This window comes from Balearica regulorum, chromosome 26 (genome assembly GCF_011004875.1).
Source record: "Balearica regulorum gibbericeps isolate bBalReg1 chromosome 26, bBalReg1.pri, whole genome shotgun sequence".
Lineage (NCBI taxonomy): Eukaryota > Metazoa > Chordata > Aves > Gruiformes > Gruidae > Balearica > Balearica regulorum.
This window is the reverse complement of record NC_046209.1, coordinates 1,283,054-1,304,158: the sequence shown is the minus strand read 5'-3', so window position 1 is coordinate 1,304,158 and position 21,105 is coordinate 1,283,054. Positions and strand designations below refer to the sequence as shown.

The window sequence follows — 21,105 nt, the reverse complement described above, 5'->3', positions numbered from 1 at the left end:
CTTTGGTCACTCGCTCTTTATCTACTTAAGAAGTTACAACCTTTGCAAATGAGCTTCCGATGCTGGAGTCAGTAAGACAGCTCAACTACTATCTCTTATTTTCACTGAACCTTCAGGACAAGCTCTTACCTCACAGATCTTCTAGATCTTTCTGTTTCTCTCCCTTGAAGGTTTTCACTCCTGCTCTCCTCTGTCAACCCAACTATTTACACAGAGAAGTGGATGCCTCCTCCCACTTGAGTATGCCTACTATTGCCTAGATAGAATAAAGATCAAAGAAATATTCTTCCTTTCTTCCTTTCATGTGTTCTTAGCAGTGCACGTGGTGTTTACACCATGGCAGCAAGCCCCTTACGCACTGACGTTACAGAGCCAAACATATCCCTCTGATGAGAGCTAGGGGACAACGCTGAAAATGAATACAAAAATTAAAACTCAAGCCTAGGTCTGTTTTCATTCTCCTAGTACCTTTCAATCAAGCTGATTCCCCAAACAGGTAAAAACAACTTGCAGAAATCTGGCTAAACTGTTGGCAATCAAGTTCAAAATACCAAAACATGGAATTTGATTTGAAAACACAGCAGCGCTGTTAAAGGCAGAACAAGTGTCACAAAGTGCACACAAGGATAGCAACGAGAAGTTGTAAACAATTTACCTTGTGTCTACAACACTGCTGTTATGCCATTCTCTGGCAAGGAGATCAAGCCTGCTCCTTGTACTTTGTGTTCAAAATTACACAGGAGCTTAGTGCAGCGCAAGGGATCAGAAATAACCACCGACCTCTGCTTGATTGCTTGTTTTTCTTTAATATGCAAGCCCCACAATTGACACTACATCTTCAGGCAAAACCTGGAGCCCCCAACCAGTTATCACTAAATATCATTCCCTCGTACAAATCGATGCTAACTCCAGGCTTTGCTACTGTCCGTGCCTTTGATGGCTTTGAATTAAAGAAGATTAAGAAGCCACCACAGCCAGTCACATCCCTCAGGTACTGAGGATTGGGAGGCCAGAAGCGTCCGAGCTTTAGTCCTTCTGACAACAATTTCCTGAAGAGCCACTAAGTGAAATCTGTCTCCCTATAAAAAGGGACGGAAATGTTCGGTGTACCTAACCTTTGGGGAACATGGAGGTTTGTAAGGAGTAGTTAATTTTGAAGTAGTTTGGACATTAGCCACCTCATATTGTACTTGCTTCTGTACATCAGAACAGGGCATTTGTAATTTAGACCAAGACTAGAATCTTTAATTTGGGGAATTTTTCTGTACAGTTTTGCTCATAATTTTACTCACAGCTATAAGGGTGCTTTTTTGTTGTTATGGTTTGTTAAATTTCAATCCTTATTACAATCTAAGGATTTGTTTTTATCATTCAACGGTTGATACGTCACCTGGAAGCCTCATGAAAGCTTCACGTTAATATTTAACTATATATTACTCTTTCCGATGTACAGCATCTTGCAAACATCCCTGTTCACTTTAACCTACTCCTGTCAAACCTGTTCGCTCACATTGCGATCCCAGAAGACCCAAAAGAATCACAGTATAGTGGTCCAGGCAGCCACGGATGTCCTAAAAATAACTGTAATTGTGTGTAAAGCCTCTATCCATACTGTATTTTGAATACAGATCTCCACTCTTAGAACCAGCAGGATGTGAACCACCTCTCTCCAAGCCAGGTGACTGTATCAGCACAGTGCTGGGGGCAAGCTTCTCATCAGGCCAGTTTATGTCTTAGTTAGCAGCAGCATAGAATAAGCATAGAATAAGCATAGCAGAATAAAAAGTCAGCAGCTTAGTGCTGAATGGGAGAAGCTTCAGGACAAGCTGTAAAAGAGAAGTACAGAAGTTTGTATCTGCCCTACCAAGAAACAGAGGCAAATGGAGATACACAGAAGTGTTTCAATGTACGGTGATGGTCTAAGAACAAGGTCCTTGTAATTTTTCCAAATGTAGGTCTAACACAAGCTATTACTTTTACCTACAAACCCTGTCCTGAAAACGACGAGCGATATGATCAAAGCATGAGGCGAAATGTACAAACTTTGCTTTCTGCAAAGATAAGAGGGATAAGATTGCTTTTCTCAAGGCCACAGAGAAGGATGTTGTAGTAAACAAGGCATGAAAAAATGAAAGCTCTGTTGACGCATTCAGCTATGTGGGGATAGGGAAGAATGCATTTTAGATATGTTATGTGAAAAGATGTGAAAAATGTAACCCGGACACCCAAAATAAGAGCAAATCTACACCAAAAGGACGTAGAGTTTACAGCAAACAGGAAAGTGGAGCTGTCCATAACCAAGAAAGGTAATGAAATGGGCGGAAGTATAAGATTAACCACAAGGAGATTAAGCTGATAACTAATGATCTACACAGAAATGTCAGACAGAGGTTAAGATTTTAATCTGGACAGATTTCACGGCATAGTCATGAATTGTAAACACAGACACTGAATTTCTGTTTGTGGATGAAGTACTGAAAAGAAGGAACATAACTTATTCCAGATCCCCCTTCCCACCTCACCTCCCAGAGAGGATGAGGAGAGAGAAAGGTAAAGTATCACCTGAAGGCCAGTTGTGCAAAGAAATATGTAGAGGATGAATCTTCCTGTGAAGCAAAGCTAACTAGCTCTACCAACCAGATTTTTTTTTTTTCCTTAAGTTACCAGGATGCATAAACTGTTTTAGTGCATGGTCATTTAGCATGCTGCCCAAATCCATGCTAGACACAGAACGGCTGCGGTGGGAATCCGATCACAATGCCAGTCTCTGTCCCACTGCAGCCACTCCAAGGGTAAAGGGTTTCACTCTGTGCCAAGAGAGGCTGGCTACTGGAGACAGCAGCACAGGGAAGGAGACTCCGGGTCTCAAGCAGCCTCTCTAAGCAGGCAACGCCCTTGGAAGAAGTGCCACTGGGCAGCTGCCTGCTCCCCAACATAACCTGAGGCTGGCAGCAGGCAACCTGGCAGGAATCAAAACACAGCAGTTATATCCCATGCAAGCAGCCAACACACAAAACGATTCACCAAAGGGTTAACGCATACATCCTTCTGTTACCAGATTTGCTTCCCACATAGGTACATCCAAAACTAAATACTGTAAAGCGTATCATCCATGACTCAATAGGTGTCGTGGTTTTCCCTGAACCTACAATAATTTTTTTCAAAATCATATTTGAACTGTGGAAAGGAGAAATGTACGCAGCATCTCATTACTAGGCATACTAGTATCAAATGCATAGATTATATGAACACATATAATATTCTCTCAACCACTCTAGTCATTTTGGCCTCATCAGCTCATGCCCACCAATTTGTACACACTTCTCTCTTTGCCCTAAAGCAGTAAGTATGCTCTCCACAGTTTATTTCTAGGTATAGGAATTTACTTAGCAGTGCTGAAATAGATACTGTTTGCTTGCAGTCCCACAGCCAAGCAGTTGAGACCTCTCTATGAAAGGTATTTTTATTTACTCCTTGCCCTTGTCATCTTCAGCATACCAGCAAGGCCCATTTTCAAGTAATTCAATGTAGAAAAATATGTGGCCCCACACAAACTATCTCACCTCTATCCAGATATCTGCTGAACAGCATCTCCTTACAAACATACTGATCCCTGTAGCTTTCCATCTACAGGATGTGTGCTGTGCCACATCACTCGGCTTCTCTAATCAAAGTGCCAAGTGAGAAATGATAAAAATGACCAAAAGCCACACAAATACAACCCTAAGGAAAAAGTAATGACTATAGATTAGTACAAAAACCATTAAGTACATTGCATAAGCTATCCTTAGAGGCTATTAATCTGCTTCTCCTTGTAAATTATGCAAGAGAAAGTTGTAATCTGAAGGAATTTAATCCCAAACTAGTTGTTAGCCTCTCCTTGTTGGGATGGCACAATGAGCAAACTGAATTTTCTAAAGTTACATTAAACCTGGGAGATCTTGGATTCTCAGTCTTGCTTCCACAATAGTTAATGGCTCCAACTGTCAATTGTCAGAATTGTGAAAATTCCATTTTGTTTCACGCCACTGCTGTGGTAAGCTCTTAAAATAAATCCGACTGTCACTGAAGTCACTTTGTTCAATCATAAGGAAGTACAGTAGTAGCAAAAGTCTCATTATCTGCCTACATTATATAGCAAGATACAGAGATGGGACTCTCCTCTACAAGAAAACTGAAGCCGTATGAGTTTCTCCAGGACAAGAGTCTTTTTCTTTAGCAAACTGTGGCAGTTTCAAATCTCAGCCCAGAGCTGCTGTTACTGAAAGCAATCTTCAACTGGTAGGGAGCCGAAGAAGTTTTCAAGATGCTGCCCAGTCCCTCCACCTGTCCAAGGCCAGATCAAATACTTTACCTAAGACATTTCTGACAATTGTTTGTCTAACCCCATCTTAAAGTTAAATTCTGCCTCGAGGCATTTCCTGCATTTGCTGTCTGAAGTTTATTGAGGTCTAGCTCCTCAGCAGGTCAGTGTGATCAGCTCCATGTTACAGACAAGACCAAGGCACTGAGGGGCATGGAACCACCCAAGAGGCCAACAGCAGCGCTGAGAAGAGATCAAAGTCCGCATCCAGCACGTGATCCTCTGCAAAACACTTAGTACGAAGTGAAACACTTGACCGTTTATTGCTGAGTCCTGCTCAGTCTCCTTCAGTATGAAAGCAAGGCTCATATTTGAAACCGTGCCACTTCAAATTAGGCTTTGGGTGGATGGATGTATTACGGCAGTGGAGAGTCACTGGCAAATCTGAGCACTGAGAGACCTAAAGCGTGTTTGAAAAACACAATCTGGAGTTCTTTTTGTTATCGCAGATTAGAGCATGTGGAAAAACAACCTGCTCTTCCCCGGTGCTGATCAACAAGAACCGTCATGCAGCAACTCCTCCTTTCACCAACAGAGCCATGCAAAACACGAGGATGTTTTTCTTATCACACCCACCAAATTCACACACTGTGCAGGCTCAAAGGAGAACATTTTATATTCCCTAGAACAAAAATGGGTGCTTGATGCAGTCATCTAGTTCTAATAGACTTATAGACTAGTTTTGTGGACTAGAAACTTGATATCCAAGCACTGAAAGAGCAGCCAAACACTATACAAATTATTTAAGCCGCCCTGGAGTGTGGAAGAGAAGCCTAAGGAAAGGTAATCTACACATCCCATTTCTTTTGCTAATTTAATAATTGGAGAAATCTGATGATGAGGTAAGAAGTTGTTTCAGATAAAGCACCAGTTTCCACAAAACTGCTTTTTTTTTTTTTTTTCCAAGTCTCCAGGTAAGACTGTTACTGCACATTACGCTCTCCGGTCTGCCAGAAACACAGAGCATGCAGAGATTCCCTGAGAACTGAACGAACAGAGAAACAGTTTATTGAGCTTTAAAGGCTTCGCTTCAAATACAGTTTTAAAATAAAAGCCTTATTCCTTCAAGCCGTGTTAAGGCTCCACAGGGCGAGACTTTCAGACAGTCAGACATTGCACTGAGGAGCTCCATTTCCTCTCTGGCTTTTGGGAGTTTTTGAGGGGTACTTACAAGGGAACTCTTGGACTCATTCATCCCGAACTGGAGCTGTGTAAATACATTCAGTGTGATCAGCCTTACTTCAGAAAGATAACATTCTGAAAAGACTGAAGACCAGAAAAAACAAGTCCTATTTGTTTTATGAAATCATTGCTGTTATGTTGTCATTGCCCATAGAATATAATTGGTTTGTCTTTCCAGAAGAGACAAGAAAAACGTTTGTCTGATACTCAAATTTTAACAAATACTTTCATTGCTCATGAAGTATTATAATCCTTGCACTGTCATAACACAACATGGATGCCTAATGAAGTTTAAAATGGTAACAGAAAAATGCTTAGTTATCCCATGATGTCTGCTGACTTGCATGTGCCTTATTCCTAGGAAACCCAATACACTGGTAGAGATTCCTGCATTATTCCTGAAATTTTCTAATCGTGTCTTTAACAGTGCAGCAGGGTTCAAGCCCACCTTCAAGCATAAGCATTCTTTACATACTTTCTCAATCATAAAAACTTGCTGATACAACAGAGTTTTAGTGCAATGTCTTAAGTTTTTGTGTGAGGGATTTCCAGATGCAATAGCTGGAACTTGATTTTTTGCCGCAGATTGCTTACTCAACTCAATTACTATTTTCAGATATTTCAGAACAAACAACTCGGAAGCTAACAGCATCTCACTCGCTTTATCGAAAGCAAAGCTGCCAAGTTCAGCAGCTCTCCCACAGACACCAAATAATCCTTCCTTTGCACACACAGTATTGGACTTGGCTCTCTTCACATCAAACGGGGAAGAAAAAATCAGCCAGCATACAGGCAACCCCATTTCGTGTCACGCAAACTGCCTTGCAATTTTGCCATACGTGAACATTACGTCTCAGCACTGAACTCTTTCCTCTCAGCAGAAAAGGCCTGTCTGTTCCTGCATCTCTGCAATGCTGCATAGAGCCCAACCTCTCCTCACCATCTGCATGGCTCCTTTACTGCGACTGCTGCCCCTGCCCACAGGTATTAAAGCCTTGCACAACAATGCTGTGTACTGTTAATATAATTAAACCCCCACAGCTACAAACCCAGAGAAGACAGCAAAAATTGAACTGGAAATTATTGCTACACAACTCCAAGCTATGCCTGTTCCCTTGCCCTATAAACCTTCCCTTGCAATCCTTTGGTCCAGGAGGCTTTCTTTTGATGAAAAAACTGAGACCAACCTCCTCCTTTCCCTGCCCCAAACAATTTATTTTTTAAAAAACCCACTAAATGAGGAATTGTGCTTAGGGATGAGGCTAAAGCGAACCGAGAGGAGCATGAAGAACCAGAAAGCTAGCAACCTTAGACGTTAACTGCTGCTCAGCCTGCAGATAGTTCCTCTCATCTCCCACAAGCCTGTGAGCTAAGTTGCTCTAACTCTGTGCATTGACTTAAAAACCATCAGTCTTTCCTTGTAACTTGAGCTCAGGCTCAGCTCATCGTGTTAGGGCCCTGAAATTCCAGCGTGGCCACATACCACCACCAGCGATTCTGCAGGAGTTCCACGTGACCAGCAATAAGATGCACACATCTCCAGAAGCCTTCAAATTGCACAGAAAACAAAAGATTGGAGTAGTTCTACCAACAGATCAATGAAATTCCCTTTCTCCAACTAAAAAAGACCTTGCAAATTTTACAATCTTCATTGGACCAATCTTGCTAAATACCTGTCACCCTCATTATGCTTGTATATGAACAAGGGTCATAATACTTAACAGCTCAACTGTCTGGCACCTGCCAGTGCTTCAGTGACTACGGTGGGGGATCTGATGTCTGCAAAAGCTGAAACTGCTTCATTTACAATTACAATAGAGCAGTATTTCTTGACATCCTTGAAAAAGGGCACCTCTAACCTGATACACAAGAATAAAATCACATTTATTTTTCTGGAGCGCACTGAAGTGATGTCAGTGAAACCACATACACCCCCAGTTCTTTCAAAATACGTAGAAGAAAATTAATCCCAGCATTCTGCTGAATGCTATTCTAACCAGACTTTCTTTCCAACTCTTTTGTGGGATTTTCTTCAAAACATCTTCCTCAGAGCCTACAACCTCTCAGGGTACCCAGGAGGCAGCCTCTGGTCAGCTAAACAAGAAAGTGCATTCTCAAATTAAAGAATTCATACTGAGGGTACTGAGCTTGAAGGTCCTTGTCTGTACAGAGCATCCTCTTGCTCTGCCCACGTCCATCTCCTCAATAGCAATTCTGACCCTATTTTGAAGAAGGGAGAAGGAAATTCCACATTAGAAAATTTTTTGGACATGAACAGGTGCCGAGCGTCCTGCCCTGTTTTTTCAGTTCATTTAAATACAGATTCACAAGGAAGCCAGAGTGAAATGAAAACATTACACTCACTTTGCCAATATTTAAGCACTACACAGAGCTGAAGTTGATTCTCTGTTTGTTTTAAATGTCAGAAGCCAAAATAAAAGCAACAATGTCAGCCCAGCCACCACAGTGCCCCCCCCCCAGTACCCTCACCTAAAAAAATCCAGATAAAGACGATGAACACACACAGTTGTAATCTACAGCATTTCAGTGCCCAAGCCACCCTGCACTGGTTTGTACACTTAAGCAATGCCAGCCGCAAACTTTGGATCAAAGCAGCAACTGAAAGAACTCCAGGCATGTACCGAGCAGCTCAGTGCTGCCAGAGAACCCCAGCTGGTACCCTCACAACTTCCCCCTACCCAGCTTTTTGGTTTTTTTTTTCAGCTAACCAACAGCCCTAATTAAGAAGCATAAACATCCCAGCAAGTTCATTCACATCCCTCCAATAGGAACCTGCACACAATTATAGGATATAATTGGGAAGCAAGATCATTGAACTTTTAACCAGCTATTGTTACAAACGAAGAGAAGGGTTAGTGTTGCTTCCTCCAGGCCACAGTTGGTTATTCACCAGCTCTGTAATTAATCAAAAGGTCCTGAAATCCTCAACCTTTCAGCTAGAAACACTCTTTGCAGCGGGCACACCTGAGGTTTTTTTGACCTTTTTTGTGTTTTGTTTTGCGGTGGGGTTTTTTTAAAACACAAAATTTATTTACAATACAATTCCTGATAAAGATGTTTCAGAGAGCTTTGCCAAGTGACATATTTCAGCTGGTCTTCTTATACACGCTGAATATACTTCTTTGTATGGCCTCAACGGTTCACAATCCCTTCAAAGCCTTCTACAAGAAGGATTCCCAGTTCCTTCATCATACAATGAAAGAACACTATGCCATCATACACACCTCAAATTTATTTTGCTCTGTCTGCCTAAACATGTGAAGGGGCATCACAATTGGATTTGATTTAGACTACTTCTAGAAGTAATTAAAAAATTTAAGTTTTAAAATACAGAATCATTGTTCCACCTTCATTAAGGAGGGGTAAAGGGAGGAAAACATACAGGATATATATGCTGGCCAATTCCTTATCTTCACTTATGGCACCAAAGCACCTCAAACAGCAGGATTTGCTCTGAATGAAACAAGTCTCCTCCTCCCCAAGCAAACACATTGTATCAGGTGAACCATTTGCAGCTCTCCCATTCATGCATTACTAACACAGGTTAACCCTGTTGCTCAGTATTATTTTTTTAATTTTTTTTTTTTTACATTCTGTGACTTCCTGCTATCTATGCCTAGACGATAGGATTTTCCAACAAACGTGTCTGCCAAGTGTAGTCAGTCTTCTGTATTTTGTCTAACGAGGCAGTGCAGGTTCCCTTGTTCAGGCAAACAAGAAGACCTGGAACTGTTCTTGAAGTGGGAAAAATAAATATTCTACCTAAAGCATACTTGCCACAGCACCCTTGGAAGTCACAAGCAGTCAACGTCACCACTGGAGATCGAACAGAGATCTTGAAACATCTTCCAATAACGTTAATGCTGAACCATGTGAAGTGTTAAACTCCCCTCAGCCTCCTCAATGGCCCAGACACTGACTTAAATAAGTGTTTTGGGGAAAAGGCTAAGGATGAAAGAATCAAAATGGCAACTTAGACCAAACAACATGAAAACTTTTCCAATTTTCACCGTTATCAGCAGCAAATACCTCATTCTCCTTTTTAACTTGTCAAAAACCTTTGCCTTGACAAGACCTCTGTATAGAAATTAAGATATCTTAATAGAACTCTCTATATTTACTGCTTATTAAAGGTTGGATAAGCTAGGAATTAGATCTTGTTCAAATGCTTTAAAGATGGAACGAATCAGACAGTGGCTTCTGTCTAAAGTGCTGGTCGGAAATTGGGGTGGGGGAAGAAAACCTTCAACCCCCTGTGTTTCAGTAAAGGTGCAGCAGTGAAGAAGCAGAAGAAACAGAAATGTGGTGAGACCACGGGAGCTGCACACATGGGGATTTCTCTTGAAGTTGAAACTCTAAGTTCTGAAATCCTACAGTCTTGTGTCACCCCAGGTCTGTGGAGAAAAGCCTAACTACATGCTTCTTCAAAACCCCAAGTCTTGTTTGGTATTTTTAAACTACGTAGTATACTCTGAAATAGCTATTTGTATGGAGTGATTGTTTCCACTCCTTTTCCCCCAATTCTGGGCTGTATCGCACCACCAAGCACCATAAATCTCTTAACTACTCTTAATAAGCTAAAGTGAATTAGTTTAGGATGTCCAGGCGTTCGCAAGCATCACAATAGCCCTAACGACAAGCACTATATGCACTCAATAAAGCTGTCGCTTGGCAAGGTTCAGAACAGACGCCCCTGTGAGATTATCGGGTGTCAACTTCCATCTGGCATTTGTCAGAGCTAGGGGAAGAAAAAAAAAAAAAAGGCAGTTCTTATCAGATCTCCAAATAAAAGAAGCACTTCCACTTCATGTGGTAGCAACTGGAAAAATGTCTTTTGTGTTTGAAGCTTTAAAAATATCTTGCCCTTGAGGTTGGCTATGTCTGTTCAGTACTTTGAGACCCCTTTCCCATACAAAGGTAATAAAACTAAGCTTACAGTTACAGAAGTTCCCAGCACATAAAAATTACAGGAAGCTGTTGCTAAGTAATATTTCTACCTAAGTAAACACCACAAAACGTTTCCCACACACACCTCTGAACTTTGTTATTCAAACCTGCCTTGAAGATGTTCATAGTTGCAGAATTTCTTCTGGCACCGGTCTCTGTAAAAACCCTCAGTTCTACTTCACAGCAGCTGAAAAACACTTCAATGTTTTTCTGACCACTTTGTTGCGTTGCTTGTGCTAGGAAACAAAGCAAGCTACTAAAGCTACTCTTCTGTTCCTTACCTGTCCCAGAATCTTCCCTGGATAAGTCACATGAAAATTAAAGAGAGAGTCTGTTGTATCCCTAGTCTCCAGACCTGTTTCCCCAACATCATAAAAAAATCTGGACAAACATCACTAATTTCACACAGTGCTTTTCTCCAGACTGTCATCCCTTCTATCAGTTCTGTTTTACCGTCTTCTTCAATTGGCCCAAACGGTTTCATATACATTCCACTTTCTTTTCATGAGGTTATTTTACACCAAATTCTAGATTGCACTAATGGACAGACACAACTTTTGGTTTTATCACATCAAGCAAGATAACAATTTGAAGGAAGGGCCTATCTGTAAACCTGAACTGGCCCACGCTCTTAATAACTCAAGTTCCCTGGTAGTGTGAAGTCCCAAGATCAAGAAGACAACAGACTCCTACAAAGGTTTCAATCAGGATGAACAGGAGAACTTGAATTTCATCATATCCTCTAAGGAACGAAGCCCGTGTTTCAGGTATTCATCTCTATATTCCAGGAATGTGGCCCTCCAATATTCACCAAGGGACTGTCTGATAGTGCAGATCATTTTCCTGTTAATTTTTATTTGGCCATTACACTTTTCCTTTTATTACCTTACTCCACCTCCAAATGACCCAATATGCAAGTAAAAGGCTGAACCCGCCTTTATAATTAGGCTGTCAAAAACATCAGACTGCTTCAAATTACGTATGGACAGAGAAGACTCACGGCAAAGAGAACTGGCAGGAAATGCTATTTCAGAGGGAATTGTTCCTTCTGTAAGCAGAGTGACAGACATACAGCATTTTTATTACATAAAAAAAAAAAATGTGGAAAAAAATGCAAAATATGAAAATCATGTTTGGCAGATCTAGACTGAGGTCTAGGACGTGGCATTTTCAGCATTTTTGTTGTCTGCATTCTTCAGCAAAGACGCTCTCTGCATGAACATGCTGCACCGAACTAAGAACTACGTTTTTATGGCAATAAAAGTAAATATGGATGTAAAAAAAAAAAGCCTTATAAAAATGTGGGCTGAAAAGGTACAAAACCTCCAGAACAGGAACAGCATTGGCTGCCATAAACAGCATAAGGCTAAACCCAAATTCCAAACAGACTACATATTTCTCTCCCTTCCTACTCAAAGTATAACATGAATTGGCCTTAATTGAACTGACTTGCTTTTCACACCAACACAAGTAATTTAGAAAAAAAATAAAGAAAAAAAAACTTCCAGGAAACACATCCTGACCAATCTCAAGCTATGGTATATCCACCTACACATCTTTGCACTCAGACACTGATTCCTCAATATTGCAACTGTTTTTTCAAAGCATGCAGCTGGCCACAAATCATTTCAGTTCCTCCCAACTAGTTTCATCCACAACCTTAGCTCCAACGTCTGTAAGAAGATCCTTTACTTTGTTGTCTTGAACATGTTATCACCAACTAAAAAAAATTTCTGGGCTGGAGTTATAGCTACAAGGATGATTCAGAGACTTGGACGCGTGCCTCAGAGATAATTATATGGTATAACTGAAAGTTAGTTTGGGAGTTAACTGGGATATCTGTGCTGATTAAAATAAAAAAATATTGAAGATGCACAATCAGTATGAGATGTGGCAGGGACAACGTGAAGGAAGTGACCACAGAGAGCTGGTAGGGGAAGGTCCGGGACTAGTGTGGAAGAGATGGAGGATACCCAGGACCCCACTCCAGCCCCAACTGTTGGCATCTCCCTTCCTGCTCACACGAGACCTTTCAGCCCTCCCATGCGTGCTCTCTCAAACTTCTTGCCCATCTCCTAGCAAAAGCTTAGCAGGCTGGAAAAGCTTGCCAGCTTGGGACTTGTCTCTGTCAACTGACACGCACTCTGTAACATCAAAATAATCAATATTTACATGTTCTTTAAGGATTTTTTTCTGGTAGACGAAACAGTAAACTAAATATCCTGACCCACAGTCCCAGGGCAGCAGTGCTATCAGTTTAGACAGCAACAACTTCCCATCCAGAGATGCAAAACAAAAAAATAACAAACAAGGAGATTCTGCACCAAGTTTTATAAAACAAACTAAGAGTAGGAATAACTTGTGTTAAAACAAACAACTCACTGACCCAAACTTCCCCCAAGAAAGTTATCCTGAAATTGCTACATTTCATTCCAGCATTGGCTAAAAGACAAAGAACAAAAATCAAAGAGGGGAATACTCATAAAACCAGCATTAGCTGCTGAGGATTCCCAGATAAGCTGCAAAAACGCAGAGGGAAAGATTTCATGACATTAATACCCTCGATACTGGGAGCTGCTATGAGTCTCTTCAGGCTAAGGAAAGCCAAAGTACAATTCATAGAAGCTCTTAATAATCTTGACAAAACAATTACACATGCTGAGGATACGTTAAGGCTGGCACGAGAAAAGAGAACACAGTGATTCCACCAGCAGGTTCACTAAATAAATGTCATTTAATCTCTACCATAATTACTAGCGTGCATGTGTGTTGAAAGTCTAAAGGCTACTCAAAAAAGTCTAAAAAGTCTGAAAGACTACTCAAGTTGTTAAAATAACTTTAGAAGCATACAGGCAGGTGCCACAAGGCACAATATAACACAGATACCAGCTTGCTGAGAACAGCAGCTACCAATAAATAAAAGTACAAACCTTAGCATTCAAAACAAAGATAAGCATGGCTTGGTAAGTGGTTTTGAAAATGCATACCAGTTACAGCCAAAATCTGCAGGAGCATTGCTTCTCTAAATCTTCTACAAGGAAAATCAGATGGGAGCATTTGCATATAATCACTTCTGAAACCATTTTCAAATTCAAATTTCAATTTCATATTCAAGGCAAATGAACTTACTAGCTTGGGTTCCCTGACTAACTAAGCTAAGATAGTGTGTGATGCTGTATGAATTTAGCTGAATTTGTACAAGAGGCTCAGAAGCTGAGTTTTATGCCCCAATGGTAAAATATGACATTCCTACAGGTTTCATGGAAATAGGCAGTCATATAAAGGAGAGAAACCATACATTCCAGTCTGCTGTAGCACAGCCCCAGAAAATTCACAGGAATGAGGGACATTATGAACAGCCTAGCCACACAAAAAGCTTCAGTTAGATCTTTAACCTTAGGAAATAGCAGAAAACAGAAAACATGAATGTATAAGGAAACAGGTTTCAGTGCTGATAATAACTGTAAACCAAAAGAGTTTATAAACTAAAATGCTTTATAACCTTATTTTTTATTTTAAAAAAGGAACACACATACACGCTTGCATCTTCTTGCTCACACCCTGTTATTCTGGCAACAAAAAATAACCACTTTCTTTAAAAGGAAGCTAGACGATTTTGGGGTGAGGAGTAGCAGAAGGGAAACCACATTAATTTAATTAGTTTATGCATACTGGCAGGAATTCCTTCTCAAATTTGGCACTTAGCACTCAGAATTGCCCTTTAAAGCTTGGCAAGAAATTCTCTCCAGCCCGCAAGTTTCCTAATTTCGTCTTAGGACACACTGCTTCATTTGGATGCACTACCTCCAGAAAGACAGACGACTCTAAATGTGTCAGTTTTACCTCAATTCACTTTGCTCCCTGTCAGTCAGATTTAACATAAATCAAAGTAAATATATAATTAAAACTAAACTTAAGGTCAGTTCCAAGTTTGGAAAAAACAAATCTGTACAAAATAAAAAGCAACCCTAATACAGTTTGAGAACTGGAGTTCAGGGATTGCAACAGCAGTTAGTTTTCTAAACATACCTCCTCCCCTGAACCAAAATCCCAAATTTTTCACCCTCCCCAGGACTCCTGCTACGGACAACCCCCATCCAGGTCCTCTCTCCTCCTTCTCCTTTTCCCTTCAGGTCTCACGTGGCTTCCTGTTTCTTACTCTTTGCAGATGTCGCTCACTCATCCACGTATCTTACACCTTTTTATGGCAGGAAGGTTTGAGTAAAAATGTCACTGCACCTCTCTAGAGCTGGGTTTCTTCCATTAAGATTTTGCCTGCCGTTCTGTTCCTGCCTGCTGCAGCCTTAATCCCCTATCCAAGCCACAACAGAGATACTAACATCACTTTAAATATTATACAAGATAGCAGTTACACTCACAGTCCATCAAACTTGTGAGCTCTAGACAGTCCCTAACTTTCCAGAAAAACCAAACACAAATTTTTTGATACATTTCTCATGTAGGTAAACGGTTAAACCAGCCTCATCCCAAAGGCCCTCTCTTCCTTCAACCCCTCATCTGCCTACCATCAATTTTGAGCCTTGCTTTTAGGGACCTGTGCTTGAAGGCAGCTGTTAACAGGTACCTTTAGCCCTCTAATAGATCTGACAGGTGAAAGACTGACAGCAAAACCATAGAGGACATACATCACTCCGCAGACTCACCTCTCTGACAGCGATCGTGGGTCCAGCAGCGTTCAATGAAAATGCCATTTATCACAGTAGGTGGACAGTTGCTCTTTCCTTTCACAGTTCCTGGACACACATCTCCACACTCTTCTTTATCATCCTTGTTGGCTACAATGTAATTATCTTCTACAGAATCCAAAATCCTTGACCAATCGATCGTGGACAAGTAACATAATTCATTGTTCTTCTCAATTCGCACAGCGCCTCGAGTAATGTTCATCAGGTTATAGAGACCTATCTCTTTTAGGTGAACCATCTCGAAAATGACTAGCGCATAGTTAAAAAACAGATGAGTTCCTCGAATCACAGTGAGGTTTGGGAAAAGTCCCTTTAAACTCTCCAGGCCATACACGCGAAAGAGAAGCAAGTAGTCTGTAATCATAGTCAGTTTAGGAAAGCTGAGCTCGCGGAAATCTTCAGGCTTGGTTTTAAACATCAGCAATATTTGCAAGTGGCCCTCAATCACAGTGCAGTTCTCAAGCATGCTCAGCCGGGTCAGATTGTTGCGAATGTCCATGCTTCTGCAAACTGGAAGGCAAAGAACAATGTTATTTAGTTAGTTAGTTTCCTAAATATACAATTTTGCCAACTGCACCATCACACGTAGCTACAGTCAGAACACACGGCTAGGCCCTTTTCCATAAAGCATGCTGCAAGTGTTAAGAAATATACTGTGGGGAACATTCCCTGATATATGATTACAAAATAAGACTGAAAGAGTATTTTGTAATTTTTTTCTGCCATCTTGAGTATCTGGATATTACTTCTATCACGACTGCAGTTGTAACACCAGTCCTTAGCTGTCATTTGGCATTTACAAAAGTAAGAGATATCTATGCAACTGAGTCTGTTTTCTTTAGATAGTTGCAAGTGACACACCTGCCTCATCTCAGATTGTGTAATTAATGCCAGTGGATTAGAGTAATTTAGAATGGTTGCAGGGAGGGAAGATGGGAAAAGAATAATGGCTAGAAAACCGTAGTGCTTCGGAAGCAGCAGAAAACCCTGGAAATACACACATGCAAGACCACAGTCTACACTCCTGCCCAGACTTTGCTGACAGGAGTAATTTACTACACTAGTAATTTTTGCCCTAAGCATTCTTTTCAGATTAGGCATTTGGGCTTTTTTGTTATTGTTTTCTCAAGGTTGCAAATCTCCCTGCCTTGACTATCTGGACAGTTTATTTAGTAGAACCAGTAACCCAAAGAACAGGTAAAGCGAACAATTACATGAAGCATAAATTAGAAAGTAAAGAGAATAATATGAATCCAGGCACCAGCAAAAGGAAAAGACACAAAGCAGAAAGTTTGGAAAGGGAAATATGTTTTTTTAACTCTAAGCACGGGTAAGAAATCAAGAAGGAAATGTAGAGCACTGTGCCTGTATAGCACAGCAGAAGTCCCAGGGATAATAACCCTTTTAAAACCAAACTTCATTGAATAGACACCCAGATCTTAATATTCAAGGGAGAAGCCTGTGGAAAGGCAAGCCTGCTCGGCAATACAACAGTGAAAAACAACCGCTCCCCTGGCCTGAGTGTATTTTTTTTTTTTTTTTAAGACTGCACTCGCTTCAGGGATTCTCTCTTTTGCCTATAGCTGAGACCACCCCCCATACACACATACATACTCTCCTTGAGAGTTAAAAGCATGGGATCTTTACTCTTTTTATCACTGTACGTAAAGCTCGCCAACTATAAAATCACCATGTCACAGCTTCAAGAAATCACCCAGCAGGAATCAGGCCTTACAACATTGATGTAGAGACAGATGTTTAATAGTTACGATTGTCTGACTCCTCGTGGTTTTACACAGACCGCTGGGTTAAAAATAAATTCTATGCAATGTCTTAATGATTATTCAAAAATTTGCTCCACTGCAATAAAAAAAAAATAAATCTGGCAACACTAACGTAGGATTTGGAGCAATGTTATTGCCCAATGGGATTTTTTGGCACTATATCCAAGTCATTTCATAAATTACTTTCTGGAAGAAAGAGCTAATGCACACAGTGCCTGCCTCAAAGATCAAGGATGTACTTTTTAAAAGGGGGAAAGGAAATCTGATGAGCCACTAGCAGCAACCTCTTTGCCCCGTGAAAAACTGCAGCCAAACTGGAAGCAAGCCAGAAAGTTGTCTTGCTGCACACCCCAACCATGGGCTAAAACAACTGGGAGGGCAACAGGTTCGGTTTAAGTACTCTAAATATTTATTTTAAATAATTAAGATGGGTATTTCCAAGGAAGCAAGTGTGTGACAGGGCAGGCCAGTGGCTTCTTCATGAAAGGAGCAACAACAGAAGGACAAATAAAACTCAAACACTGAAATTCAACATTTAAGTCACCAGTGTGGCTAAAGCTATCTGATAAATGTGAAATCCAACATCTTGGTTCTCATTTACTGCTTACTGAGCACACAGGCAAAATGCAGCAAGCAATACCACTTGTTGTATCACAATATCAAGTCAAATTAACCACTTGTGAATCTGACCCACATCACTACAGGCTCCTAGCGATCACTACTGATACAAGTAGTGCTGCTCCTGGACCATACTGCCAGAAAGCTGCTCAAAAATCTTCCCATCTCCTTAAAAAAACGCATCAACCTGAACACCCACACAGGGTATAAACCTCCCTCGCCTTCAGTTCTCCCCGTCCTGAAACATTTTCCCCACTGGAGATGGCAGAGGAGGTGACCAAAGGCTAGGTTAAGATAGCCAAATATTTTGACCAGGTGTGTTAAAGAAGAAAGGTTAGCTGAAGCTGAATCTAAGAGACAGGTGAAGCTTGGGAGTAAACACCAAAGCATTTTGAGGAGTTAAATAATCACAAAAATCTACCAGAGCAGGAAGTCCACATCCGCAATCCATCACTTGTTTCCATTTTAGAACTATTTTTTTTGTATTTTTCACCAATTCTAAACTCTGACACAGAATGCATTATGTGTAATTAGCGCTGCCAGCACAGACCAGACAGATTCCACACATCCTGGCAAACCAGGATGTGACCTGAGTTATTCAAACTGCTGCTTTCAAAGCCGAGCAACAGCAACATAATAAACTGGCACATTGTCCGCTCTGCGTAAGGGGTTCCAATACTAGAAGCTTTTGCATGAGGCCTTTTAACAGAAGGCAATGTCAAACACTGGTGTTAGCCTGGTGTAGAAACTTAGGAGGAATTTAGAATGAATTAGAGATTTGTTTCTGAAATAAACAACTGAATAAAAGGCTAAAATAGTTGTATATCTACAAAGATTAAAAGGATTTATACAGATTTTTTTCCACATTTAGAGAAAATCACGCTTAAGAACTATTCTTCATATTCTACTTCAGTTTAGTTTTTAAGTGATACATATCACCACGGTATCTGAGCTCCTTTTTCTTACCACCTCAAGGATAAAGAAGAAAAATAAGGAGGTAAGAATATCCATAACAAACTATGCTTTTCTGTTGGAGGGATCTTGATCTTTTCATGCTTTTAAATTCTGTTCAGCAGTTTGTATCTTCTGCTCACGCAGTAGCTGCTTAAGTCACCCCATAAATTTCTAGTTACCAAGACAACAAGAAGCAGTTTTAAGCAAAGTAATAAGTGTTTTTTCACAGCTTCTCCTGATAGTATTTCTTCTGCAGGGACAGGGGAATTAATCAACAATTCAGTATGAAGGCTAGGCAGCTTTGATCCCAGAAGAAGGAGAGCAAAGTTGAGCAGTCAATTATAATACAGACAAACTGGTTTCAAAAAACACATAAATCAGCTTTCAGGAAAATAAAAATCTGAAATTGAGTCTCCAGTAGTAGGCCCAAAGCTGTTCCTGTTCAAACTGCTGGCAAAATCTCTACTAAAAATATATTCCTAAATTTCAGGAGAAACAGGCTCCATGTCCAGCAGCAGAGCACACAATTCTCCATCCTAGTTACCAAGCGATTCAAAGTGAATTAAAAAAAACCCCAAACATCATTATAGCCATGTTTTACCAGACTCCCAAGAAAAAGTTGCAAGGTGCACTTTTTAAAAACGAACAACCAAAATCCCAAGATGCCAAAGCCTCTTGAACAAACTAGTTTGGTAACAACCTTAAAGTACCAAATAAAGAAACTAGAGCTGATGTCAGAGCTTAGTTTTCAAGATAAAGTCTAACCAGGGGAATAGCTGCAACTTAAGCCTTGTTTATAGTAAACCACGTGGATACCAAACCGTAATGATTCACTGCTTCAGAGCTCTGGCCTTTTAACAATCAAGACCAAAATAACGTAGCATTGCTCAGAAAGATCACAAACCATCTAAGATAACTATTAGTTAATTCTGTATTTTTATAGCCTTCGCTGCCTACTTGAATAAACCAATTGTTTAAGAAAAATTACACTCCCTTTGGTCAAGTCAAAAGCTCTGCAGTTCTGTATCAGGTTGACTTTTAGAAGTGGTATTAGGAAACTGGAAAAAGGACTTTTGGGTGTTTCTTGGGATAACAGGAGGTTTTCCCATCTCAGCAGTTAAGTGACAGGTGAGTATAAGGGACTGTAAGACAGCTTCTAGCCCACTGTAGCTAAAGTTTAATAACCATATCTAACTGGGAAATATTAGTTTTTAAACTTCAGTTTTCCACCTCAGCCATTTAGATCTGAGCAATGACACAAATTGACATATAGACGCAAAAGTGAGACTGCCTATAAACCTCCAGCCTCCTCAGAAAACATCTCAGATGCCTGCTACCTTTCACTACTCAAGGCATTGCTGCTGAACTGAGGGCAAACCTCTCACAGAGGTCACTTTCTGTAATGCCAAAAGAATATATAACCTCACAGGCTGGCCTATAAAGCCTGGTTTGGTCTATCATTATGCTCTCCTCATTCAGTTCAAAACATAAACAGAAAACACGACTCACACTGCTATGCTTCCCGTGCAAAGACAAAAGGCAGTGAAGCGACAGCATCCCAGGACCACAGGAGATCACTCAGGCAGAATTCAATACTAACAGACCTTAAGATCATCATCACTTGAAAGGGAGCTGGAACAGGTTTTACACGTTGCCAGTATCAACATAATTTATATTCCACAAGACAGTCACCCCAAAATTGAGCTCCAGAAAGCTTACGGGTTTTACAGGCTAGTCAGAGAGACAGTTAGTGTACTACCTCTCTTTAAAACAGCACGAGGGCACGCTTGCCTAGTTTTGATACAGCCCTGTCTTGCTGCACTTACTCTATTTTACACTCTTGGGAGCAAAATTTCATTCTAGACCCAGTCTCTCAACATCAAAAATTAACACAGGGTTGAGCTGAAACAAAGGACCAGTTTCTTAATGAGTTCAGAAGCACAAAAAAAATCTGTATAAACCAGAAATAATAATTAAGCTGCTAATGATTTTAAAAGGCTATTACCACAAAAATATTATGTGAAATTTGTCCCACCTGATGATTTAAATAGAGAGATCTCAGCTAGATTTCTGACTCCCACCATCAGCTATAGGCAATGGAGTACACATGCAGCGCCCAAATTTAGGTGAAGAGCTTAGAAGGGGAGGAACTGTACTCTAAACTCTAGTGACTGTATTGATTAGTTTTCTACTAACCACAAAAGGAGCCCAAAGTAAACTGCTCAGTTGGTAGATGCCTAAAACTAGGTGAGGTAAATCCTACCCTAAATACCACAGCTAATGAACTGACAGGCATGAGTCATGTGTGAGATTTATTTCAAGAAGTTGCATTATGTTTACATAGTGATAAAAAAACCCACAAACCTGTTTTTCTTCACAAAACAAGATATATGTATCTTCGTTTTATGCACAGGTCAGGTCTCCTTTCCTTAACCCTTGGTTCTACTCCTCTCAGTAACTTTTGAACTCACCAACTAACTTCAGTCACATGTAAAAGAGGAAGAGAGTTCTCACACACCATACTCCTAAA

The 21,105-nt window shown here is 40.5% G+C and overlaps 1 protein-coding gene across 3 annotated transcripts in view; it reads right to left on the bottom strand.

Moving 5' to 3' along the window:
- The window catches only part of INSR (insulin receptor), a 55,185-nt gene that overhangs the window by 28,190 nt on the left and 5,890 nt on the right, over positions 1–21,105 (bottom strand). For 2 of the 3 annotated variants that reach the window (XM_075736268.1, XM_075736266.1), the window contains exon 2: positions 15,178–15,729. In XM_075736268.1, coding sequence (XP_075592383.1) covers positions 15,178–15,718 — 541 coding nt within the window. In that variant the 5' untranslated portion in view covers positions 15,719–15,729. Of the gene's footprint in view, positions 1–15,177; positions 15,730–20,939; positions 21,054–21,105 lie in introns of those variants that run through there. The other variant, XM_075736267.1, reaches the window with a different exon arrangement.